The sequence below is a fragment of the Moschus berezovskii genome, chromosome 26 (assembly GCF_049115385.1).
Source record: "Moschus berezovskii isolate FMDL1 chromosome 26, NW_MosBer_1.0, whole genome shotgun sequence".
In the NCBI taxonomy this organism is placed as follows: domain Eukaryota; kingdom Metazoa; phylum Chordata; class Mammalia; order Artiodactyla; family Moschidae; genus Moschus; species Moschus berezovskii.
Window position 1 is genome coordinate 6883112 of NC_142485.1, and position 26788 is coordinate 6909899.

A 26788-nucleotide genomic window follows, 5' to 3' on the forward strand; every position below is an offset into this window, starting at 1 on the left:
GGACACAGGGCAGGCAAACCCCACAGGCAGAGGTCAGCAGCCATGTACACCGAGTGATTTCGACAGTCATCATGACCATCTCAGACCGTGCTGTGGACCTAAACGACTTTATACACACACGCAGATTTGACGCCCGCAGACAGAGACGCCGGGACACACACACATCCACGCCTCTATTTTACTGCATTCGCTCGCCTCCCGACTGCTGGGCGCTTCAGCTCTCAGCATCTCACAGGCCCCTCGCTTCCTCATACGCTTCCACGAGTCGCCTGTCCTCCCCCCAGGCCAAGAACACTCTCACTCTTTTTCAAAGACCTTCTCAAGCAATTCCTCCCTCTGGGTTTCCCCCAAAAGACTGACCGACCTCAGCCACCTGATACCGCTTCAGGAACACTGCAAAGAATGTACTTTCCCAAAATGAAGCCCCTCCTGTCAGAGTGGACCCCGTGTGACTGGCTGAGAGAAGCCCCTGCATCCAGTAAGAGAAGATGCACGACACTGGGGAAGTCTGGGAGGCGCGGGTGGGCTGCTGTACCACCTCTTTTTTCTCTCCATGCAGCTCAGTGCAGCTCCACAAATATTCCAACAGCTGATGGAATAGAAGCCAGGCAACCTCTGGAGTGACCCCCCCACCCCCACCCCTTCATTAAGCCACTGCACCAAGGATGTCACGTGTAGCCCAAAGCCTCTCAGCAATCATCAGCTCTGGATTCACCCTTGAAAACCTCATGAAGTTGCGACAGCTTCCAGAAAGCAGCAGGGAACAGACACCAGAGAAGCAAGATCAACTCTCTTCTTTCACTATATTGATTCACAGAATCCAGATCTTAATTCCCAGCCAAGGGACTCTTCCCACTGTTCACACGTTCCCCCACACCCCATCCAACACCCTGAACTCTTGTCACAGATGCAAAACCCCTGCAATAAGCAACGCTGTGCAAACCGCCCTAAACTGTCTTCTCTGGACCCTGCCACCCACAGCCCACTTGAACTTCCGGCTGAGTGACAGAGCCTAAGCCTCCTGATCCTAGAGCAGGGACACTTCCTTTGGGCCTCACTGAGGTCCTGAACCAACGGACCCCCGCTGACCTGGCTGCATCACTACCGGTGACCACCTGACTGTTACTGGGGATGCATTCAGCAGGCACTGTCAGCGTTTCCGTTTCCCCAGCAGGCTGCTTCTGCAGCACTTAAGACAGTTTTAACCACTTATTTAATCCACTTGGAAAAACAAAAACAAGTGGGAAAAGGTATGCCTATCAATCAAATTCAAATAAAATCACTCTTATTCTACTACCCCTGTGTTCTTTATTTTAATAATTTTTTTATTTATTTATGGCTGCTCTGGGTTGTCACTGCTGCAAGCAGGGGCTACTCTCTAACTGTGGTGCACAGCCTTCTTACAGGAGTGGGTTCTCCCGTTGCAGAGCTTGGGCTCTAGGGGGCGTGGGCTTCAGTAGTTGCAGCATGTAAGTTCAGTAGTTGTGGTGCACGGGCTTAGCAACTCTGCAGCACGTGGGATCTTCCCAGACCAGAGATGGAATCCATGTCCCATGCATTGGCAGGTAGAGTCTCAACCACTGGACCACCAGGGAAGTCCACTTATGGTCTTTTGAGTTTGGGCCATGTTTCAATGATAGATGAATGGTCAATATAAAGAAACTTCAAGAGTATTCTTGAAGTGATAAAAATGTGCCATTTCTTTCTGAAGATTTTTAAAAGTACTTTTCAAAAGTCAACATAAACTTGCAACTTATACCCCTGCTACGATAAGCAACAACTTCTGCTGCCCCTTCCAGTTTCCAGATCAATCATCTGGATTTATCTTTCTGAACCAGTACTTGGCACTTTGTCTCTGCATACCAAAATGAAATGCAGACTCTTCACTCTCCATGATTCTGCCCCTCTCTAAATGGTTATTTTTCTAAATGTCTCTCTCACTGATAAGCTTTGCAAACCAACCTGGCCAGCTTCCTCCCTGTTCTGCAATCAGTCCGTGTTTTCTGCCACCACACCCTTCACATCATTCCCGTCTGAAATGCCCTCCCCCAAACCTCAATTAACCAGAATACTAGTCATTCTTGGAGAACAGTGCAGCTTCCACCTATTCCACGAAGCCTTCACCAGCACAGCTGAAGAGCACTGCCTCGCTCTGACCAAAGAATTAGCCCCCGGGGGCAAGGACTGCCTTCTACTTCTCTGCACCCTGGCAGTGCCCAGCACAGGTGACTAGCACATAAGAAGGGCTCATTACATAGATTTGTTTAATAAACGCATGCCCACTAATACCCCTGCAAAATAACGTCGCACTGGAAACCTAGAATACCAACCATTTTTAACAAGGCAAACAAGGAACAGAAGGTTTAAAATGTCATTCTGATTCACCCATGGTGAACTGGGAAACCTACTCAAAACCTGTACGGAAGACCCACACTCACCCACCAGTAAGTCAAAGGACTAGGGAGAGCTCTGACAGTGTCTCTACATAGTGAAGTAAAAATCATGTCTTATCAAAGTTAAAAAGAAAAAAGCTTAGTCAGCACAAAATCACAAAGTCAAGGCTATGCCAAAAAGGAGTTTTAAACAGTCTTGGGGTGATCACAATCAGTATTTCCCATCTGAGAAATAATGAATAAATGACTAACTATCCCAAACCTCAAGCCTAGAATAGTAGGTATTTATGCTACATAATAAAAGCAGAATGATTTTTTAAACAATGTAGCTGTTTAAGACTTCATTAAGAGTCTCCACCTACTGAAATATCTAAGAAATATTCATTATTAAGGTAAAAGGAATTATTAATATACACTGCAGTCTTGATATCCCCAGATATTATGGAGCCCATTATATAATCTTATCTAACATATGAGTCAAAATGGATAGCTATCATTTGACTTCTTCAACTGAACAACAGCTACATTAGGTCAGATTCCCTGTCTACCCAAAACAGAAATCAGTATCAGACAGTGATGGAGCTGAGGAGAGTAAGGACTGTACTTTCTCTAAACATCAGCTTCAAAGGTCAGGAACAGGATGATGATCACAATAAATAATAATGGCAGCAAACACTTGTAAAGTATTTATTACATGCCAAACACGGTTCTGAGATCTTTACACATATCAATCTACTTAATCCTCAGAAGGATTCTGAGATATGTATCACTATAATCCCATTTGACAGTTGAGAAAACTGAGGCAAAAAGAGCTTAGACAACTCACTCAGGGCCATGCATAAGTTACAGGCTAGGTTCACACTGAAGAAGTCGCGCTCGAGAGCCCGGGGTCCTAACTGTACACAGTACCGTCCCTGCCTCGCTCCCAGGACTAATACCTCTCCATCGACGGCTGACTGAGCGCCTCTCCGTCTGCACCACTGCCTTCCCGCCTCTGTGAAACCTGTTTGCTCTCATTATTCATCAAATAATTCTACATCTTTCAAAGTGCAGAATTCAGAAATACAGGATGTGATTCTAGTATCCTGTGGTAGGTAATTTCAAGTCACTTCTTGGTTTGAAGAATTCTCAGCTTCCGAGATTTGAAATTTTAATATCTCTTCCTATCAATTACCTGAAAGAGGAAGGCAGGGAGACACTTACTAGTATCTGGAGTTTTCTCTTCAGATCTGCCAAATAAAAATTCATATTTGGCCTTGGCAACACTCTGGGAATGTGCTGATGCATTGTTAACCCAAACAAATGTCTCTGCCTGCAAAATCAGAGCAAAACAAAGACATCATTAAAAATTCATCATAAAAAATACATCACAAAGCAAATCAACCAACAAGGGAACAGTTATGACAGATCCACTGGATAGAATACTATATGGCCGTTAAAAATGAAATATGAAAAAACATAACAGGACATAAATGAGAATACAAGCAAGGTTACAACTATATAAAAAGAGAAACATATAAACATCTATAGGGGAACAAGAGAAACTTGAAAAGTCTGGGCTTGATTGGGAGGGCACAATTATGGTAGAATTTTTTTAATTAAGTATATGTTATTAATAACTTTTTTGCAATAAGAAAACTATTTTATTTTTCAGTTCAGTTCAGTTCAGTCGCTCAGTCGTGTCCAACTCTTTGCAACCCCATGAATCACAGCACGCCAGGCCTCCCTGTCCATCACCAACTCCCGGAGTTCACTCAAACTCATGTCCATCGAGTCGGTAATGCCATCCAGCCTTCTCACTCTCTGTGGTCCCCTTCTCCTCCTGCCCCCAATCTTTCCCAACATCAGAGTCTTTTCCACTGAGTCATTTTTAGGCACATCATTTTCCAAATGATTATCATCGCCCACAGCCCATAGCAGGAATATTTCTGTGAATGGGTTCTGCTAAAGTATGTCAACAAAAAGTAGCCTTTCCCCAAAAGCAACCACATTTGGGTCTTTTTTGCCTAAATTTAGGCAAACAGGAGTACCAAGCATCCCACTTACACATGTTATCCTGAATTTAAGCATCTGTCCCCGTGTTCTCTGGAATCCTAAATGTACTTTATTTGAAAGAAAAACTACAAAGTGACTGAAAGTCGTTCACATCATGATTCTCAATTCCCATCACTCTCTTCCTGGCTGCTTTAAGCAGCTGCCAAAACTTGGGAAAGCCTCCTGTCTCTGGTCTAGAATTAATGAAAAATAAGTAATAAGGAAGCAATTTCAAGTCTCAAAAGAAATGAGACTGAGGCCAATCATAGACTCATCTTTCTGCCTCTTCACTCTGAATTCAAAAATTAACCAGGATACAGATATCATCACACTTGACCTCTGTCTTCTAATTCTGAGACATATTCCTTCTCATGCCCGAGCAGCAACCGACCATTCACTTTAGGAGAGAGGAGCATGAGGAGTTTTATCAGAAAGCAGGCAGCTACTTCAAAGAGGGTAGTCTCATGATGTCCGTTTTATCTTTTGGAGCAGAAATGACTGATAGCAGTGAGGAGGCCCATGGCTAGGTTATGAATATCTCCTCACCCTCTGCAGGAAGATCCCCTGGAGGAGGAAATGCCAACCCACACCAGTATTCTTGCCCAGAGAATCCCATGGACAAAGGAGCCTGGCGAACTATAGTCCACTGGGTCAAAAAGAGTTGGACACAACTGAGCGACTTAGCATGCACCCTCACCCTCCGCAGACAGGTCCAGTGGACAGCCTTCCTTGTCCTTGAATATCAATATCAAAGACCTTCTTGAAGAGTTTCAAAATAGCAGTTTCTTAAAATAGCTCTATAATCACTTAATGTTCACAACATGTAAAATTATTCTTTCTGGAAAAGGTGCACACTCCTCTTGGAGTTGCATGTTTTACAACCACAGGCTGTTAATTATCCTTTTCCCCAGTGGACAGGCAATATTAACTTTTTGATGTGTTCAGGGAGCTTCAGGCTGATAAAGGAGAAACCTGGTGGCCTACTTTAGGCAGGGTGGTTAGAAAAGGCTCACTCAGGAACCTGCAGTTACGAGAAGGATGAGAGCTGGGAAAGGACAGAAACATACATGGAGGCAGAGGGAGGGTCACCCACAATGGCCTCTAAGCAGGACAGCACCAGGTTACCCCAACAACTGAGGGAGACCAATGTCATCACCGAACAGCGGGTACACGTGCCAGTGGAGAGAGGGACCAGGGAGCAGCACAGGAGGAACACTGCAGAGGAGACAGGAGCCAACACCACAGGATGCGCAGGCTGAGGACAGGCGTGAACGGAAGTCACTGGAAGGCTTTAAACCTGTGGTGGTTCATCAACACTTTCAAAAGATCATTCACTCACACTTTTTAAAAATTATATGGTTGTTATAAGGGAAATTTTTCCATCACTTTGCCAACAAAGGTTCGAATAGTCAAAGCTATGGCTTTTCCAGTAGTCATGTACGGATATAAGAGTTGGACCATAAAGACGACTGAATGCCCAAGAACTGATGCTTCTGAACTGTGGTGCTGGAGAGCACTCTTGAGAGTCCCTTGGACAGCAGGGAGGTCAAACCAGTCAACCCTAAAGGAAATCAACTCTGAATATTCATTGGAAGGACTGATACTGACGCTGAAGCTCCAATACTTTGGCACCTGATGTAAAGAAGCAACTCACTGGAAAAGACCCTGATGCTGGGAAACATTGAGGGCAGGGGGAGAAGGGGGTGACAGAGGATGAGATGGCTGGAGTAGATCACCGACTCTGTGGACATGAGTTTCAGCAAACTCTAGGAGTTGGTGATGGACAGGGAAGCCTGGCGTGCTGCAGTCCACGGGGTCACAAAGAGCCGGACACGACTGAATGACCAAACAACAAATAAGGGAAATAGATTGGAGTAAGTCAAGAGGAATCAGAGACATCAGTTGGAAGCATAAACTAGAATTTATGAAAGCTTCAAGCCAGATGATGGCAATGGAAACAGAAGTAGATAAATGTGAAACATATTTTGTAGGAAAAACCTATGTAAACCTTCTGATAAATTGGGTTTAAGGAATAAGGGAAAGGAAGAAACCAAGCATAACCGCAAGGGCTAACACTGACTAACCACTCGCTCCAGGCCAGGCTGCTTCATGAGGCATCTCGTGTAACGCTCAGGTCGGTCCTGTGGGGTGGGCACTCTGCCATCCCAGCCTCACAGGCACAGAGAGGGAGGCCACGAGTGGGCGAGGCGTGTGTCCAAAGTGCACAGCTGGTAAACTGGGGGTCCCAGATTCAGATCCTGAATCTAGACCCCGTGGCCCAGAGGACGACACCGAGGAGTCTGGCTTGAGCAGCCGGGTGGTGTGTTGGAACAGGGGAGACTAGAGAAGAAACATTATCAACAGCTTGGATTTGGGCCTAGGTAACCTCAGGAAAACAACAGAGAATACGATTTTTAAAACTCCATTACTTAGGAAAAGAATTTGTAAAAGAATGGATGTGTGGGGACTTCCCTGTGGGCCAGTGGATGGGACTCTGTGCTTTCACTGCCGAGGGCCCGGGTTTAATTCCTGGTCAGGGAACTAAGATCCCACAAGCTGTGCACTGCAGCCAAAAAAAAAAAAAATGGATATATGTATAACTGAATCACTTTGCTGAAACTGAAACTGAAATTCACACAATGTTATAAATCAACCCTATTCTAATATAAAATTAAAATTAAATTTTAAACATTTTCAATTAAATCAAATCTTAAAATGCTGATTTCTGCATCAGGGAAATGCACATCACAACCACAGTGAAGTATCACCTCACACCTGTCAGAATGGCCTTCATCATCAAAGAGAATACAAATAATAAATGTTGGTAAGAATGTCGAGAAAACGGAAACTGCCTACCCTGTTGATAAGGAGAAAAATAAAACAGAACTGCATTACTGTGGTGCTGCAAAGTAAGAAGAGATGCCACTGATGGAGCACCGGTTTTAAGAAATTCCAGGAAGGTACGCTTCTGACACACATTCTCAACTAAAAGCCTGGGACCTCTTCTCCAAAGAGAGGTTCCTCTTGTGCAACATGCTTCACCTCAGTTCCACTGCTTTTCATTCTTTACTGTATATATGAGCTGCCTGCGAATCTTGTTAAAACAGAGATCACGCAGGTCTGGGAAGGGGCCTGAGACTGCATTCCTAGAAAGTTCCCAGAGAACGCTGACACTGGTCCACAGGGCACACTTGTGCTAAGGCCTGGAGGTGAAGTGGTGCTCAAAGCATATTCAGACTCTCACAGAAGAGAAGACCTACTAAAAGGATGCTCTAACCAGGGCTCCCCTCTAACTAAGCACGACATACTCTGACAATTGTGGGGAACCCCAGAACCCAGCATTCCCCTGACCTGCCCATCGAAACAAAACGTACTCGGCTTACATGAGCTATTCGTGAAGCTGGGTGCCCCACTGACATATCCTGCTTCCACGTCAAGGGTTACAAATCTTCACCCACCTACCTCCACAACAACTTCTGCAGGTCAAAAAAGCTGAAATACGCAGCACTACTTTTTCTTCTGTTTTACTAACTGAATAATATACATTCTTTATCACAGCCATTTTAGAAACATAAATGTCATTAAGCAGAATAGGGTATGAAATAACATTAAGCAAACGGACTGTCAGCTGATCCAGGCTTGAATCCCAAGTGAGAATGCCACCCAATCACATTAACGTTCAGTCTTGGACTTCAGCTCCCCTATCGGTAAACCGAGTTATTCAAATTCATCTCTAAGGCCCCTTCTATTTCGGAAACACAATGATTCTTCACATTTCTGAGCCACCTTCACAGATGTTTTATTGAGAGGAATAACACAAATCTTTTGCCTTGTGATCCAGTTACAATGATGTGGTCACCAAAACATGTCCTACCTACATTTAAAGTTAGCAGTCCACCTTTTAATTGGACAGGACAAAAAAAAAATCTCAACCTTATGTTTTACACAGTTTTTCAAATTTACACACGATTTTCACCTAATATCATCCAAGTCTCAAGATGTTGCCGATAATTACCAATTTCAGATACAAGAGGAACACTGTGCTGTGCCTGGTCACTCAGTCGTGTCCGACTCTTTCCGACACCACGGACTGTAGCCCACCAGGCTCCTCTGTCCAGGCTAGAATACTGGAGTGGGTGGCCATTTCCTCCTCCAGGGGAGGATCCTCCAGGGGATCTTCCCGACCCAAGGACCACACTTGCACACTGACAAGAAGATTCTTTACCACTGAGCCGCCCGGGAAGACCATGTTCATTTCTATATCTAATTAAAAACGATGAGCTCACACCAACATGCTTACCCTATCTCTGACACTTTCACTTACAAATGAGTTACTAACGAAATAATCAAAGACTTAATGAGCAATTGCTGTTCCACCTATACAGTCCTCTGTCAAACTGAAGTTCACTCAGACATACTTTGCTCTTCCACTATAATTAAGAACGTGTATAGCTGAAAGACAAACAAGCAAAATCATCCATTCCTTCAGCCTGCCAGGCTACACAGCGAGAGATTCGAATCCTGTCATGTGCAGCATTTTTCCCTTTAAAAATATATTTGACATACGCCTACACAAAAGCAAGTGGAAAAAACACCAGTGTTTGAGAGGAAGTAATTGCCCGAGTAATTTGCAATTCCCTACAACCAGCTCCTCCTCCCTTAATAAGCTGATCAGATAGATATTCCAAAAGCCAGGAAAGGTAAACCAAAGAAAAGTGGGACTGGCAGACTCTCAAGAGCAGAAAGAGGCCAGAAACAGCCAAGAAACAACTGGGACAACAGAATCTTCTAAAGGTTAGACTGCAAGAAGATCCAACCAGGCAATCCTAAAGGAAATCAGTCCTGAATATTCATTGGAAGGACTGATGTTGAAGCTGAAACTCCAATGCTCCAATACTGATGCGAAGAGCTGACTCATTGGAAAAGACCCCGTTGCTGGGAAAGATTGAAGGCGGAAGGAGAAGGGGACGACAGAGGATGAGATGGTTGGATGGCATCAACAACTCGATGGACATGAGTTTGAGTAAACTCTGGGAGTTGGTGATGGACAGGGAGGCCTGGCGTGCTGCAGGCCACGAGGTCGCAAAGAGTCGGACATGACTGCACGACTGAACTGAAAGGTTAGAAAGAGCATCCAAACCAGAAGCCAAAGCAGGCATGGACCACCAGGCTAAGAAAAAGACAGAGTGGGAGCGGGGAGCAGGACTCACCTCATCACGAGGCAGACTCGCCGTCAGCTTGCTTTAACTGTGTGAGCGCAGAGGGAGGAGCTGAATCCACGGCCTGTTTAAAAGCCCCTGGAGGCCCATTCTCTTTTTCCCACCACCTGCTACCCACCTACTCAGCTGTCTTCCTGAAAGCACACTCCCCTGGGAAGGGCAGGCCCGGGAGGGGGAGGAGGCTCCAGCACAGAGACACAGAGTCCCCACCCCGCCTGCCACTGAAACAGAAGGCAGAGGGAAGGGTATGTGCGCAAGGCGTTGGCCAACACAAAGGACTCTTCCCTTGATAATTCGCATCTTGGGCCCCATCTTACAATTGTCTTCTAACCAAATGGAAAGACTACATGCCTCTTCTAGGAACTGAGCCTACCCTGGCTTATTCACAATATATTATGATTTATTACAAATGGGAACAGTGCCTTTTTTTTTTTTAATGTGATGTAGAAAGTCAGGCCGGAGAAGGCAATGGCAAGCCACTCCAGTACTCTTGCCTAGAAAATCCCATGGACGGAGGAGCCTGGTAGGCTGCAGTCCGTGGGGTCGCTCAGGGTCGGACACGACTGAGCGACTTCACTTTCTCTTTTCACTTTCACACATTGGAGAAGGAAATGGCAACCCACTCCAGTGTTCTTGCCTGGAGAATCCCAGGGACGGCGGAGCCTGGTCGGCTGCTGTCTATGGGGTCGCACAGAGTCGGACACAACTGAAGTGACTTAGCAGCAGCAGCAGCAGCAGAAAGTCAGGGGCTAAGAAACTAGGATGATAAAACTTCATGTGTAACACAGCCTCCATAAAACTAAAATAAGATACAGGGATCAAGTTTTCTTGACTGCTTCTTCATGAAGGCACCAAGTAACTAAGGTGTTGGAGAACTTCAAAGAAAGAATTTGAAAGAAAACCAGCAATCAAACATTACATGTTCCACAGCACACCCTCTGCCTCTCCCACCACTTTGTAATCAGCAATGACAGAGGGTGAGACCCGTGATGGCAAGTGTGCAGACCAGGGACCTAAGTCTACCTTCTGCCTTTCTCCTCGCCCTGCTGACCACCACCTGCCTTCCTCAGGCTCTGGATCTGTGTGCTGCTGACAGTCTTTAAAACTGATAAACAAAACGGACAACATACAGGTCTAGGTTTTAAAAAGAAAAACACATGTTAAGCCTCAGAACACCCGTTCTTACTTGCTACGGGTCTCACCTTCCACACATTGACAGCAAGTCAGGATTCAGGCTGGGTAAGAAGAGGGAAAGCTGGAAAGCCCCAGAGAACTTTGAAAGCCAGCCCAGCATAATCGGGAGCCCTGGGAGGAAATCAACCAGACTCTGAATAGTCAACCAGCACTCACGTATGCTCCTCTGCGGACTCAAGAACACACAGCGGAGGAAGGCTGGGTACTGAGAACAATCACAGTGGGTAGCAAAGCAGTCAGAGACTACAGGCTCACCACGAGTGTTCGTAAGTATTTTTGCTGAGTCCTTATAAACTCAGCAACCTCAGAAAAGCCCTGAAACCTTGGCAGAAATAACCACAAATTCCATAAATGAAAACTAAGTATCAGCCTCGTCACCAAAACTAAGCTTCACAAACATGGGGGTATCTTCAGTTATTTCAAAATTTCCACTGACTTCTGAAATGAAATTAAATTCGCTCTAATTTTTAAAAAACGTGTCATTTGGCACTTTGACGAGATGGAAAAATAGGTGCTGACTGTGAACTCAGGGTGGGGATCATGAAAAAGTAAGTATCTTCTCAGCTGGTTTGCTAGAGCTTTATCTCCCGTAAGTAGAAAGTCACCCCTGGATGCTGGCTGTGTATTTTAGGGGAAAATGTAATACCTAGAACTGGGTCTTGCAATAAACTTGCTAAAGACTGGCCTTGACTACGGTAAGAAAACCAGCCATGACTTTCTTCTCAAAAAAGGTATGTGAGCAATCAGATAAATCAGTTTATACACAAAGCATAAGTTATTTACCCAATAAATACATTCATGTCTGTATGGATATAGAAAATTACTGCATGCATGGAGAAAAAAGTGCCTCAGGGCAAATACAAACATTCTGAAAGTCAAAAATCTGGCCTGTAATTTAAGCTTAACTAGCACATGAAATACTAGGAATAATAGTCTTTATTATAGACTAATAATATATTCACTGTGTTAATTTCTACAAGAAAATATATGGTCCACCAAAATCTTCCCAAAGTAAACCATCTCCAAGTACGGGCCCCTCTTAAAAGACACTGAATGATCATGAGTTTGACATCACAGAGAAAATTACAAGAGTCATGTCATCCCTGTGGGAAGCATCTGGCTCTGCCTGCAGGACATAAACCCTGACCAGACGACACAAGCATCTCCTGCCTGGTGTTAACAGATGCCCACTGTGAAGAGATGCACGCCCGCTGAGGTCCAAGGATCTACAAAGCATGCATCTGTCTGGCCCAGGTAAAGAAGAACACCAAAGAGAACACAGAATGAAGTTCTAAAAACAGAAATTGAACAAAAATTCCAAGCCCAATTTCAGACACATAATACTAGTTATTCCATCATCCTAAAGAAATTTTTCATTTAAAAATGATACAGAAAAGTGAAATACATCATGCAGGTTCCTGCTAAGCTGCTAAGTCACTTCAGTCGTGTCCGACACTGTGCTACCCCGTAGGAGGCAGCCCACCAGGCTCCCCCATCCCTGGGATTCTCCAGGCAAGAACACTGGAGTGGGTTGCCATTTCCTTCTCCAAGAGCCCTGTTAATTACCAGTAGAGGCATTTTCCAGTGTCCTGACAAGGAATTTGCCCAGTTTTCCAGATTGCTCAGCATCCCAGGTTCAGTCTGATGGGTAGTCAACAGGTTAAAGGCACAAACTGACAAGGGGACCTGGATTTTTATTTCAGAAGATCTTCACTCTTGAAACTTAAACATTCTCACTGCAATCTATTGAAAGTCAGCCCTCGACACAAGGGTTTGAAAGAGTTTTTTTTTTTTTTAAATATATAAAAAAAAATTAAAGATAATAAAGAGAAAAAAATTTTTTAAACAAAAAATAAAATAAACTTAAACATTGTCAGGATACCCACATTATCTGTAACACTAACTAAAATGTGCTCATCTTATATTTTTTTTAGTTAGTTTTTACAGAGATAAACTGTTCATCATAAGCGAACATGACTAAACTTCTCGGAAACAACTGCTTACGTAGCCATGACAAAGTAAACAAGTTCTTCCAGGACTTTAGGACTGTTAGGTCCCATCAGGTCAGTTACCTCTTCAGGGACATGGAGCTGTACACGGTACCCGGACAGAGTCCAGCAGAGTGACAGCTCGCTCACAGGAGCCAGGGGTCTGAGAACTGTCTAGTCTGACTCACACTCGCGAGACGGAACACGGAGGAGGGCGCTCTCTAGAGCAGCATTTCTGCAGGCCCAGGGGTGCCTGCGACCCAGCCCCCGGGGTGCTTGTGGACTCACCGCAGGCTGCAGAACTCCTCAGGCCTCTGGTCACACTCCTGAAGGGCCGCAGGGGAAGCTGACTTTGTACCTAACGCCCCCAACAGATGCTCAGGTGTGCGGAAGTCTGAGAGCTACTGTTCCGGAGCTCTGTGGGGTACACACGTGAACCTCCAAAAAGACCACGCAACAGCAGGACAGCCGACAGCAAGGAACGGAGGCCATTCCTCTTGGCCACCTCCACCACCCCCACGACACAAACCACAAGTGCAAAATACCTGGGGAAACGCACCCGGGGGCCTCCTGGCTTCTTGTGGGCATTTTACAACTGGTGTTAGAGCTGTTGGTTTAACAGTGGTTTTAAACTTGTGCAGTGGCTGAGAACAATAAAGTCATAATATCGCTTTCGGACCCACCTAATGCAGGGAATACAGCGTGGGGAAATTCTCCTGCTACACTCAACAGGCCAAGTCATCCTCACACAGACTGGATGTTCAACAGACAGCGCGTGAGCTGAAGAATAGTGAGTGGATGCAAATTACCTTTGTTCTTGTTCTTAGGTACAGAACACAGGAGAATAAATGATTCACCAAAGGTTTCTGCTCTTTGTAGTTTTAAAGACATTCACCCTACTCCCCACCCTCCCACCCACGTATCCCACAGTCTGATCACCAGAGCTTCTGAAGATTAGAGGCTTGTTCTATTTTTACACCTATAATTGGAATATAAAATTAATGTGATAAGCGGTATTTTTATGCTGAGCTTGAATAATATTTAGTGCTTTATTATTATGAAGAGTTAGTTTTAAGAATGCTTGTTTGGGCTTCCTGGAAACCTAGGAACTGACTTGTTTCTGTGGAAAAATAAAAGCAGAGTTCCAAATAATTACAAACTTGAAATTCACATATAAAAGTCAGAGATTACCTACATGTTCTATTTACCAACACATTTACCTAAGGCTGATAGCTCACATCAATTTATGAACAAAGATTACTGATGTGACTAATTACAGATCCCTAATTTTGCTGAGAATAAACATTTTCTGTATAAGAACAAATTAATTAAAAACTTAAGGAGTGATTGTATTAACACTTCCTTTATTTGGAACACCATCATCCAGCAAACACATATTCATAAGACAGAAAGTAGATTTTTCAGTATGGTCAAAGACAAACAGAAAAAACAGGCAGAAGACAAAAACAGCCTTTTTAAGAAATACACACTTAAAAACGATCAATATATATTAAATGATGTTGAACAAACCTTGCTAATAATCAGTGAAATACCAATTTTTAAAACGTTACCGAACTTTACCCATCATAATGGTAAAGATTAAAATATGTGAAAATAAGATAATTTCCTCACGTAGAATCAACAGTAGTTTATCTCTTGAAAAGATAAAGGCAGACAACAGGTGAAGCACTCAGAAATGTCTGGAACATTTTAAGTGTCCAAGAGATGTCAGTTGCCACTGTGAACATTATCATTATTACTGCATTACTACATTATTTCTGTACTTCTTGGTTTACACCTCTCTTACTTGTTCAACTATCAGCCCGTGGAGCTCAGGAATTAAGTGCATTTTTTTAAATAAAATAATTGTTATTCAAGGATATTGTTGATATATTCTCATTTCAGTAATATGTCCTACCATCTTGAATATGCAATAGTATATGACTATAACAAAAAGTATTAATTCATCAGTTTCTTACTATTATACATAATATTGAAGTGATCAACTTTCTACACATTTCTTTACATTCTTTTCTGATAATTAGTTCAGGAAAATCTCCTAGAAGTGGAATTGGGGGTCAAAGGAGCTGTCTTCCAGGGAGGCTGTACAGTGTAGGGTCTATGTGTCCAGTCACGTCTGAAATCCAAACCGGTTCTAGGCACATTTAGACACCAAGTCAATCTGATGAATGGAAGTAAAGAGAGGAAGTTGAGAAAAATGGGAAAACGTTAGCCTTTGAAGAAAGGCAGGCCGCTGGGGAAGTGCAGAACACGTTCAGCTAGCCTGACTGCGGGACGAAGAGGGAGATTAAGAAGAGTGAGGCCGATCAGAGATTCTCCCCCCGCGGTGGGCTTCCACACACGTGCAGACCTTGCTGCAAGCCTAGTGCTGATTCCAGGGCCCACGGAGGGGCTGAGAGTCGCCATTTCTAACACGTTCCCAGGTGATGCCGAAACTGCTGGCCCCATGGATTGTACTTCAGCAGGAAAGAAGCAGATGACCCTGAAGAGGAAGGTTAGCACTCAAGAGTTTCAAATGTCAAGTTAAGCAGTTTGGACTTCTGTATTCAGTTATTTGATAGTTTAAGTGGGGCGGATATATTAGAACATTCTGAGCAAGAGAGATCTCATCACCAGAGGAAAATCAAGTAAGAAAAGTCCTGATGCCAGTTACCTACCAAGTCTTTCTTGGGAGATGGCTTGTCCTATTTTCTCAACTTCGGTTAATATCGTATACGAACTTGAGGTGATTTTGGCCACATATCAGTGCTTCACATATATCCCTCTCTAGACTATTTTTTAATAATGGGAGAGACAATCAACAAATAAAAACAAAAGCATGAGGCTTTTGCTCTTCCCTGACCTCCCCACCCCTACCTTCTCTGGCCCATTCAGCAGAGGACATACCTCTAAAGCTACTTGATCACTGCTTTATCACGGTTTCTGGTGGCAACCGAGGAGTCCTGTTTATAAAAATGGCACAGGAGTTACTAACAGCCAAGTCTCCCCCACCGTGTCCCTACTCCCACACCATGACTACAACTCCAGCTACTTCAATGCAGCAAGAGAGGAGTGCCATTCAGTAAGAAACGATACGGAGCACGTATCAATCACCTCAACACGCCTAATCCTCCAAGTAAACAATGACTCAGGAAAGCAGGATGACTGACCATACACAAAGGAGAAATGACTCTAACTTAGGGAAACACAAAGGTAAGAAGAGCCTCAGCGGAGTCCAAATCCCCGAGAGCTCCTCCCACGCCAGCCCACCCATCTCTGCCCTCTCCACCCGTCACGAGCACTGGGCCAGAAGCCAGCTCTTGAAGAATTTCTTTCCACTCCTTCATTGCAGCCTGGGAACAGATGGGGGTGGGAGCGGTGGGCTGTAAAGGAGAGACGGAATTGGGGAAGCAGGCTGAACTCAATACAGATCTCAGCCACTGTGGGGGACATCCGCTCATCCTCACAGCAATAGTTCAGAATACCCAGCAGTTTTCAAGACTCCCATGAGGCTCTCGAGCAGGAAGTCCCTGCCTGCCGAAGCTCATGAGATCACCCAGTTAATATTGAATGCGCTGGCACGTGGGCACAGAGTAGGTACAGCCAGCATGATTGAGAAACACAGCGACCTCTGTACTGGCAAAGAAGTCTTAGGTCATGACCCTGGAGGGAAACTACAGCTGTGCAGATGTGATTTGGAAAAGGTTCTTCAGATATCAGAGTAATAATACAATAAGGGAAACCATAAAATAATGGAAAGCTGTCCAATACAGAACAACTAACCTGAATAAAGACAAATTATGAACACAGATCAGGAAGTGCACATATACACTACGGATCACCGTTGATCACTAGCTGACAATAAAATGCTACTTCCATGATGCTGCTAACATGACAGGGCTGTTACAAATGAAGGGTGCTAAGTAACTGTTACACTCTACGTATGTAACTAATAGATCCCAGTTAGATCCATATTAGAGTTCCAAGCCTAATCGAAAAGAATAATGAAGATGATTTAAGAAGCTGAAAGTGAGACGTCTGGAGGGAGTAAAAGGACTTAGCAAATGTAAAAAAACTCTGAGTGGTAATCGTACTCCTAAAGACTAAAAGTTAGAGAGAATATAGTAAATATTAACAGACATTTTACAACTCCAGTCAAAAATGGAAAAATTCAGCAACAAAGGAGCTTCAGCTAAATATGAAGGAGAACCCTCTAAGGGTAAGCACTGTTAATGAAGCAGTGACAGAAACAAAACTATCCTTTTTAATTGGTCAGCTCCTTTACACACGGTGGTCACTACAACGGAACAGCCACATAAGATGGACACGGTTACAATTTAAACTATCTAAAGACAAAAACACAAAACGGAAGAGTCCTACAAATTATATATATACGGACGGTATCTGTAGACATAAACCAACCTTTGGAGAGGTTTTTAAAACTGCCAGAAAGGTATTTTATTTGTCCTGAGTCAAACAGCATGATAAATCAGGTATCTGCCTCACAAAACTGTTTCTAAGTTCTAGACAATGGGGTACAGCCCCTCCACTGCCCTGAGCTCACGCCTTCAAGGCACTAGCACGGCCTGCCTCCCTGAGGAAACTATGTAAAATTGACAGCACGGAGTCTCATTTCGCAAACACTTTATATTAAAGTTTGCGTCAAAATGAAGATAGGTCACCTACAATTCTTAAAACACCACCATACCTATCTGGAATTCCCTTTTAAAAACCCTCCAAGAGTAAAAACCCTAGAAATCTTGGCTTTGCTTTCAAACTGGGAATCTATGACAATATGAGACATATAACAAAAGGGATGGGCAGGGGGATGGGGGTGAGGAATAGTGTTTTCATGGGAAAGAGTATGGTCATATTGCTTAACGGATCTCCGAAGAGATGTCTTTTTTTTTTTTTAAACTGGGTGATGTAGTTATTCCAGTCTGAATATCAGGTTGGTACTTGAACTGTTCCACAGCATCCTGAAGTTCAAACACCTCTAAATGCTGAAGAACTTACTAGCCTAGACAGCTTTTATTGGTTAAAAAAAAATTTTTTTAATAAAAAAATTTATTTATGACTGCAAGCTATGGGCCAGGCTGTTTAATAACTTTAAATGTCTTATCATCTTAACCCTCACAAACACTTGAGTTCTATTGTCACTCCTGTCTCAAAGACAAGAAGACATAAAAGGGTTACAGGCCACTGCAGGCAACCAATGGAGCCAAGATCTGCATGATCTTTGAAAGAGCTATGCTTAGATACTGTATGTTTCCCCATACATTACAAACCACAGAGAATCTGACCCCCGAAATTCTGCATCTGAAACAAAAAATTTCCTTCAAAGCTTTTCTTCGGAACATAACACGTTCTCCATGGGCTCCTAGTTTATGAACCTTAGCTGTGTTTTCTTATTTTATGCACACCTGACCAGCAGCAAACAAAGGGGAAAGCACCAACAAGACAAACTCAATTATCTGTTTTTCACAATTACTCAGAAAGGTAAGTAAAGGCCATCAAAACGTTTAAAAATCAGAATCAGCGGCTAGTTCCTTACATTTATCTTGCCCAGGAATTTATAAGAAATGGGGACAAGCGAAACGAACGGGCAGTAGCAATGTTCCAGGCATAAGCGATTTATTAACAGCACTCCAAATTTAATGGGATAGCAGTGGTTTTAAGGCTTTGCTTACAGCTGAAACATAAAGGCCGCATCTCTGCAATATGAAGAGCACCTGCCACTGGAAAGAGCAGGTGTCAAGGTGCCCCGTCAGAGGGGCCGCCCCGCCCGGGGGTTCCGTACCTGGGCCCTCTGCCTGCTGTCGTGGTGTGGATGCTGGGACCTGCATCGGGAAAACTAGCCCCATTACGTAGGCCTTCTTCATGTACAGAGGAAAGAAAGTTACAAAAAATATGGAACTTACACATTTCAGTACTTGCTACCAAAAAGAAAAAGAAAAAATACCTCAATGAGAAGATGGCACATATATGCACAGCTTCTACCTTATTTGCCTGTATTTACAGGCAAAATAACTCAAAATGAGTTTCAGTTCAGTTCAGTCGCTCAGTCGTGTCCGACTCTCCGCGACCCCATGAATCACAGCATGCCAGGCCTTCCTGTCCATCACCAACTCCCGGAGTTCACTCAAACTCATGTCCACAGAGTCGGTGATGCCATCCAGCCATCTCATTCTCTGTCGTCCCCGTCTCCTCCCACCCCCAACCTATCCCAGCATCAGAGTCTTTTCCAGTGAGTCAACTCGTCACTTGAGGTGGCCAAAGTATTGGAGTTTCAGCTTTACCATCAGTCCTTCCAATGAACACCCAGGATTGATCTCCTTTAGAATGGACTGGTTGGATCTCCTTGCAGTCCAAGGGCCTCTCAAGAGTCTTCTCCAACACGACAGTTCAAAAGCATCGATTCTTCGGCGATCAGCTTTCTTCACAGTCCAACTCTCACATCCATACATGACCACGGGAAAAACCATAGCCGTGACTAGACGGACCTTTGTTGGCAAAGTAATGTCTCTGCTTTTTAATATACTATCAAGGTTGGTCATAACTTTCCTTCCAAGGAGTAAGCGTCTTTTAATTTCATGGCTGCAATCAGCATGAGTTTAAGAAGTACTTTTTTCCCTCACCTTAAAAAAATTTTCAATTGGAGGAGAATGGCTTTGACGTGCTGGTTTCTGCCATACGTCAGCATGCATCAGCCATAGATATACAGATGTCCTCTCCTTGAAACTCCTTCCCGCCTCATCACACCCCTCTAGATCGTCACAGAGCGCCAGACTTGAGCTCCCTGTGTTATACAGCAACTTTCCACTGCGTACCTGTTTTACATACGGTAACTTACGGTAATTTACATGATTCCGTCCGGCTCTCTCCACTCATCCTGCTCTCTCCTTCCCCCACTGTGTCCACAAGTCCGTCCTCCATGTCTGCATCTCCTGCGTGTGTGCGTGTGTGTGCACACGTGCACGCACCCACACTGAGTCATTCAGTCATGTCCGACACTTTTGTGACTCTTTAGACTATAGCCCACTAGGCTCCTTTGTCCGCAGAATTTTCCAGGCCAGAACACTGGAGTGGGTTGCCATGCCCTCCTCCAGGGGATCTTCCCGACCCTGGGATCAAAGCCCCATCTCCTGTGTCTCCTGCAGTGCAGGCAGAGTCTTCACCTGCTGAGCCGTCTCCAATGCTGCCTGTATATAGGTTCATCAGTACGTTTCTAGAGTCTACATATAGAGAGAATTGTGTCCTCTATATATATCGTGACTCTTTATATACATAAAGAGTCATGTCCAACTCTGCCACCCCATGGACTGCAGCAGGCCAGGCCTCCCTGTCCATCAACAACTCCCGAACCTTGCTCAAACTCATGTCCATCAAGTTGGTGATGCCATCCAACCATCTCATCCCCTGGCGTCCCTTTCTCCTCCTGCCTTCAATCTTTCCCAACATCAGGGTTTTTTCCAATGAGTCAATTCTTCGCATCACGTGGCCAAAGTACTGGAGCTTCAGCTTACCCTCAGTCCTTCCAAAGAATATTCAGGACTGATTTCCTTTAGGATGGACTGGTTGGATCGCCTTGCAGTCCAAGGGACTCTCAAGAGTCCTCTCCAACACCACAGTTCAAAAGCCTCAATTCTTTGGCACTCAGCTTTCTTTATAGTCCAACTCTCACATCCACACATGACTACTGGAAAAACCATAGCTTTGACTAGATGGACCTTTCCATGTATTAATATATTTATTTTTCTCTTTCTGACTTACTTGTAAGAAACATTATTTTCTAATTCTAATTAATAACTCCTTTACATGGAACAAAACAGTGCTATACTCCTTAAAACCTGAAGCACTTACTTTCTTACTTAAAGGATTGGGTTGCCTCAGATCCAAGTCATAGCAAAGGCTTCTCCTTAAAGCTACCTCATGAGCAACAAGCTACTCTTTAACTTCTCTAAGCAAGGAGTCCCTTGATCTCCAAAGCTGCCCCAGTGCTGACTGGCTAAGAACTGGCTGTTTTTTTCCGGAGAGGCACAAAAGACTCCTGTGTCTATGATACTCTCAACTCCCTCAGGGCCAGAGGTCTCCAGTTTATATCCAGGCCACCCTTTCGCTTATTTTGAAAAGCAAAGAAAACATAACATTACAAAATGATGCATATTTCTTCACTGGGCAACATAATATAACTAATACTATAATTAGTGTTGCTAGGTCAGACTTTTTGCTTCAAAATATTTCTTTTAAATCCCAGCCCTAAAATGTTTAAAGCAGACCACTAAGAAGCAATTTGCATGACCAACTTATTCCTCACTGAAGCTCAGCTCATAAAAAGGTTCATTCATGTTAAAAAGCTATTTTTAAATGTGCTTAATTCACTGCTTAGAGTCCACTGACAATTAAGCATTGTATTTCAGTGGACTTTTAAATGTTTAAAATTATATTTCTCCCATCTCATTTCCACCTCCCCAGATTCTGCCATCCTGAGCATCAACATTATTTTAAACTTTGCTGTTTTCTGTTACAGCAGCTTCATTCATTGGTCCTTCAGAAATACTGTCTTGCAGAACACTCTGGCATCTGACTTTTAAACTCAGTTATGACAGTCAGGATTTATTTACCACATCCTGCCAAAGCCCAAGGGCAGTTTTCCCAACTGAAATCAGGCAACGTCTACTATGAGGGGGCGGCCACGTCCTTCGGGGACCACCATCCCTACCGGGCCCCCGACAGAAGGTCCACAGGCTTTACTGGCAAGGCTGGGTCCTCTCCCGCTCTGCAGTGACAGCAAGCAGCATACCCCCTGATGAGAATGACCCTCACACTGTCTGAATGACAACTGGTTAGCTACGGAGGGCACAGGAATAAACTGCAGTTTAAAAAATGGGACCACCCGTATAGCTACTGAGGGGCTTCCCAGGTGACGCCAGTGGTAAAGAGCCCAACTGCCAGAGCAGGCAGACCTAAGAGCCGTGGGCCCGCTCCCTGAGGCCGGAAGCTCCCGGGAGAAGGAAATGGCAACCCACTCCAGTATTCTTGCCTGGAGAATCCCACAGACACAGGAGCCTGACGCGCTGCAGTCCATGGGGTCGCACAGTTGGACACGAGTCCCCACAGACAGACATGGAGCTGCAAAATGCAATAAGAGGTGTACAGGGGAAGTGTCCAGTCCAGCACGCAGCGGTCAAGCTCGCAGGACGCGGGGTGGCAAGTTAAAACATGCAAAGCTGAAAGGCCTGCTCTGCGCTTTGACACATGGATATTTGCGGCCTATAGGCAGCCCTCAAGCTTAATATAGCCCTGTACTGTGTAGAGCAGCCGGAGAACAGAACAGTGGAAGCTTGAAGGCCAATGACTGGTTAAACTCCTGGTGACTGAACACGTGGTGTTCTCCATGCCTGCTTCTCTCAGAGAGGCTAATGCACCTTACTAGCATGATCTCATTAATCCTTACACCACCTGATGAGGGGAGGAGGCAGCAAGTGCTTTAATCTTCCTTGTTAAAATGAGAAAAAAAGAGGAGTATACTGTGTAACTCTTCCCAGGATTACAGCTGGCACACAGTCCCACAGTCCGGGGAACCGCTGACGTGCTCTCCGCAGTGGCTACAGGACACGGGGTTACTTCAAAGGACACTCCTCTCCCTAAGAGAAGGTGGGTTTCCTCACCATGAAGCTGTATCCTATACATTTTCCAAACCACTGCCATTCCACTTCTCACAAGGTGCTGACCCTCTCTCCTGGACTCTCAAACAAAGTAGTGTTTAAACAGGCACACTTCCTCAGGCCGCTCAGCTTGCAGTTAGGCCCTAACCCATGCTTCTCGTCAGGGATTCCTCAGGCCCTCAGGGTTACTCAGCAGCGAGCCAAGGGGCACACGACGCCTCAACCAACAGGCACGTTTTCTTGGAGCTCTGTTTGAACAGGTCACTTAAAATCCGATTTTTATGTTAAAATTGTTATATTCTTGGAAATAGAATACCAGATTGGCAAGAATTTCTTAAATGAGTCGAACAAGACATGCTGCCCTTAGGAACACTGCTTCAGGGTTTCTCGGCAAGCAGGGCTGGGGGAGGGCTGGGAGGGTGCCACTGGTATCTTGCTAATAGGGAGATTCAGGAATAATGTTTGAGAAACTCTGAAAAACAGCACTAAGAGACTTAAAAAAAAAAATTATTCCAAATCTACCTGTCTGGCCTAAACATGCCAGGTGGATGGGAAGACATCTTTCCACAAAGGCTTTACTTGGCTTTCTTTTCACAGAGACTCTAAGACCTTCAGAGGGGAATTCCACCCCAGCCCTTCATAAAAGTATGTTAAGACTACCAGTGACGTGTTCTTACCCACATTAAACCCAGACGTTACAAGCCACTTATCTGGTTCATTTAACTATTTTTAAAATGCCTAATGTTCGCCAGGTTCACCTGCCAAGGCCTTTGACTCCCAGGACCATGTTCTAGTTCAAGTAGAAAGTTAGTAAATAAAGGAAAGGCAAATGACCACATACGCTGGTAGCAGTTAATTCCTTTACACCGACTTAAAACATCCACTAACTGCCGGACAGCCACACACAACATCAGGTCAGTCAAAGATGAAGGCACGTGAAAGGAACCTGAAAACGCAGAGTCGGGATTAGGTCTCAGCGGCCCACTCAAACGTTCCCTGAAGCTCTGAGGGAGCTGCTTCTCACATGCAAGAAGTTCAGCAGGAAGCTAGTGGACGATCTAAGCCTGAACCACCCAAACTAAACTGAAAACCCCTTTGAAGAACTAGTTGAGCAAGTGTAACCTCAGGAGACATTCATCTGGGCTCCTTAGCTAAAACAGATCTAGATTTATGAAAGAACCAGGAGGCAGAAACACAGGTCCGTGTTTCTGAAACTGAAGGAAGAAGACCTAGGTCCTCAACTGTCTTGGCACCCAGGCCCCTTAGAGAAGGTGGCAGACACACAGTCCCTTTCTCAGGAGCCAGGAAAGCGGGCACAACTCCCACGCTCCTCAGCTGAGATCAGATTCTCCATCGCAACTCAGGGAAACCACGCCCAGTCCAGTTCTCACCAATGAGGACACGCAGACCTGGAGGAAGGTTTCGCAAGAAGACAGTCAAGTATAGAAGCTGATTTTTAAAAACCAAACTGTGTATGTCTAAACGAACTGTCTTCATTCAGTCGCCCTAGGGAAACCACACAAGGAACCTGGAGCAAGTCATTTAGAAATCCTATCCTGAGATAACTTCCAAAACCAGTTTTCACATCATATAAGACAGGAAGTTTCTTAATAGACACACCTCATGTCTCACTTTTCCCAGCTTGCTATCACATGGCTTACAGAGCAAGCTTTAAAAGTTATGACCTGACTCAAAACTAAAATCCACCCACAAAAAATTAAAGGTCTGTCACCACTGAGGATAAGTCTTTAAAATGTAATGGAGGATATAAATGCAATTCCAAAGGGAAAAGATCAATAACATGTTGAGCTACTACCACATCAGAAAAATAAGTACACAGTCTCCTAAAGTGCCTACTCTGGAAAGGATAACATTCATTTAAATCTTTAAGTGCCAATATAAAATTTATTTAGTTTATAAACTTGGGGGGTACAATGCCTTCCAGAATGGCTTCTGTTACTGGATCAATTTATTAACAGATCTAAGTTTTTAAGTTACATCACAGTTATACAATCTTTTAAAAATCCCTTCTCCATGAATATTCTTTGTTCAAGTGTTCCATGAAGTACACTATCTTAATTATATCCTGAAAACTAAACAGCTAAACTTAGATGCAATAGGCAGTCAGTTAAAAAAAAAAAAAAAAAAACTACAGTATTATCTTCAATTGCATAGAAATCCAGAGCATAGTGTAAATTTGTGGGATGCCCACAAAACACTACCGATTCCCAGTGCAGGCAGACTCAGTAATGAAAGACAAACCATCCGTGTTTGTTTTAGGTCTTGTTTAAAATTTTCTACCAATGGTATCTTATTAGGAGCCTTTTCTAAAGAAAGATCACACTATATTTGTTCAGCGTGCGATATTCACAGAAATGGACTAGTAAGCAAGAAAAACTCCTGCTAAGATTTTTAGCAATATAATGAAAACACATTAATCAAATGACTGATATTCTGAACGTTCATCTTTAAGGAAAATTCAATATCCAAATTTTTTTAAGGGTTCTCTAATTACTACTAGTCTTGGCTATAATACTCCATGGGCTTCCCTTGGGGCTCAGCTAGTAAAGAATACGCCTGCAATGTGGAAGACCTGGGTTCGATCCCTGAGTTGGGAATATCCCCTGGAGAAGGGAAAGGCTACTCACTCCAGTATTCTGGCCTGGAGAATTCCATGGACTGTAACAGACCTGAATCCCTATTAACTTACCTATAATGTAAAGTCTGTGTGTGCGTGCTAAGTCACTTTGGTTGGGTTCGACCCTTGTGACCTCATGGACTACAGCCTACCAGGAGGCTCCTCTGTCCATGGGATTCTCCAGGCAAAACACTGGAGTGGGTTTCTGCCTTCCTCCAGGGGATCTTCCTGACGCAGGGATCAAACCCACATCTCTTACATCTCCAGCCTTGGCAGATGTGTTCTTTACCACTAGGGCTGCCTGGGAAGCACATAATTTAAGGTAGATGGGTGTAATTTAAAGTAAACCCAGGGATCCCTCAAAATTTGGAAATTATAGTCACAAGGAATAAACATTCAAGTGGAAAGGATGGATTATTACTATGGATCTAAAGGCACCACAGACACAAAGTTTCCAAAGGAATGGCCCACGGGAAACTATTTTTAAACACTCCAAATTATATAGAGCTTTAAGAATTTTAAGTTTATTACTGCTAATACTATATATATATATACATATATACACATAATATATATATGTATGCATGTATGTATATGCATGATGCCTAATTATTCATAACTATCTAGCTTTTTGAAATGAGAAATACAAATACATGCTAAGTAAAAAGAAAAACCATCCTCTTCCCCCAGTATATACAGTCGCTGATAAGCCAGTACTTCTCATTTTCTTTTGGGATTAGAGACCTTGTGTAGGGCTCAGTAAAACCTTCCGCATTTCTAATTAGATTGTAACCTTTCTATCAGCCAGTCAGAGATGATTTTATCTTTTCATAAACATTTTTTTCCATGTCCTAGCTTTCAACATCTTGGCGAGTCCCTTGTCTAAACTTTTTTTAACAGTACTTGCTTTGAAAGGGTCAAAAGTTAAATCTTTCCTAGAAGAGTCCTCTGAAAATTAGTCAGTTAAAGATGTGAAGAAATAACTCCTAACTGCCACATATATAGCATTACCCACCCAGGGAGTGTGCTCCTTAACAAGTACCCGCAAGTCTCAGATGTGCTTGGGGAGGAGGACTGAGCACCGGAATCCTCTACCACGACCTGAGAACAGTCAGGTAAGGATGCACCTGTCTAGGTTCCTGGTTAAAAGCAAGAAACTGACTCAGGTCAGGTTAGGCAGAAAAGTACTTGTTTACCGGCAAGATTGTAGGTAGCTTACTGCCTGCAGGAGGGCTGCAAACTCAGGCTCAGGCTGGGGCCACACAAGGCAAAGTCCAGCCAAGATCCCAGCCCAGAGCAGCCTCCCCTGGGGAACTCTACGGAGCCCTGCTTCACCACCGTGACCAGTCACCAGTCACCTCGTTCACCCAGGTTTGCACCGCAGACTCGGTCCGCAGGATACTGGCCCATTACCTGGCCCAGCTGCCCAACAGCCTTCCCTGGCCAGAGTTTGGCACCCCTCTCCTGAGAACCCCATGCTGGGGGAGGTGACATGTGCAACCCAATGGCCCGAGGTAGGCCCGGGAGGGTCTGCCAGCCTTGGGCTTCAGCCAACTTCTCACCTGCCTCTGATTCTCACGAAAAGGGAAGGAGCCCAGGCACAGAAAGACAAATGTCGGCCACAGAAGGGTCCAGAAGAAATTTTGTGTAGGGT

General features: G+C 44.2%; 1 protein-coding gene across 8 annotated transcripts in view; it reads right to left on the bottom strand.

Moving 5' to 3' along the window:
- PSD3 (pleckstrin and Sec7 domain containing 3) overlaps positions 1-26788 on the bottom strand; it is a 610189-nt gene that overhangs the window by 366391 nt on the left and 217010 nt on the right. For 6 of the 8 annotated variants that reach the window (XM_088832771.1, XM_055416711.2, XM_088832764.1 and 3 more), the window contains one exon: positions 3597-3705. The exons of the other annotated variants lie outside the window; for them this stretch is intronic. In XM_088832771.1, the coding sequence (XP_088688897.1) occupies positions 3597-3705 (109 nt within the window). The remainder of the gene's footprint in view (positions 1-3596; positions 3706-26788) is intronic. 8 annotated transcript variants of the gene reach the window in all.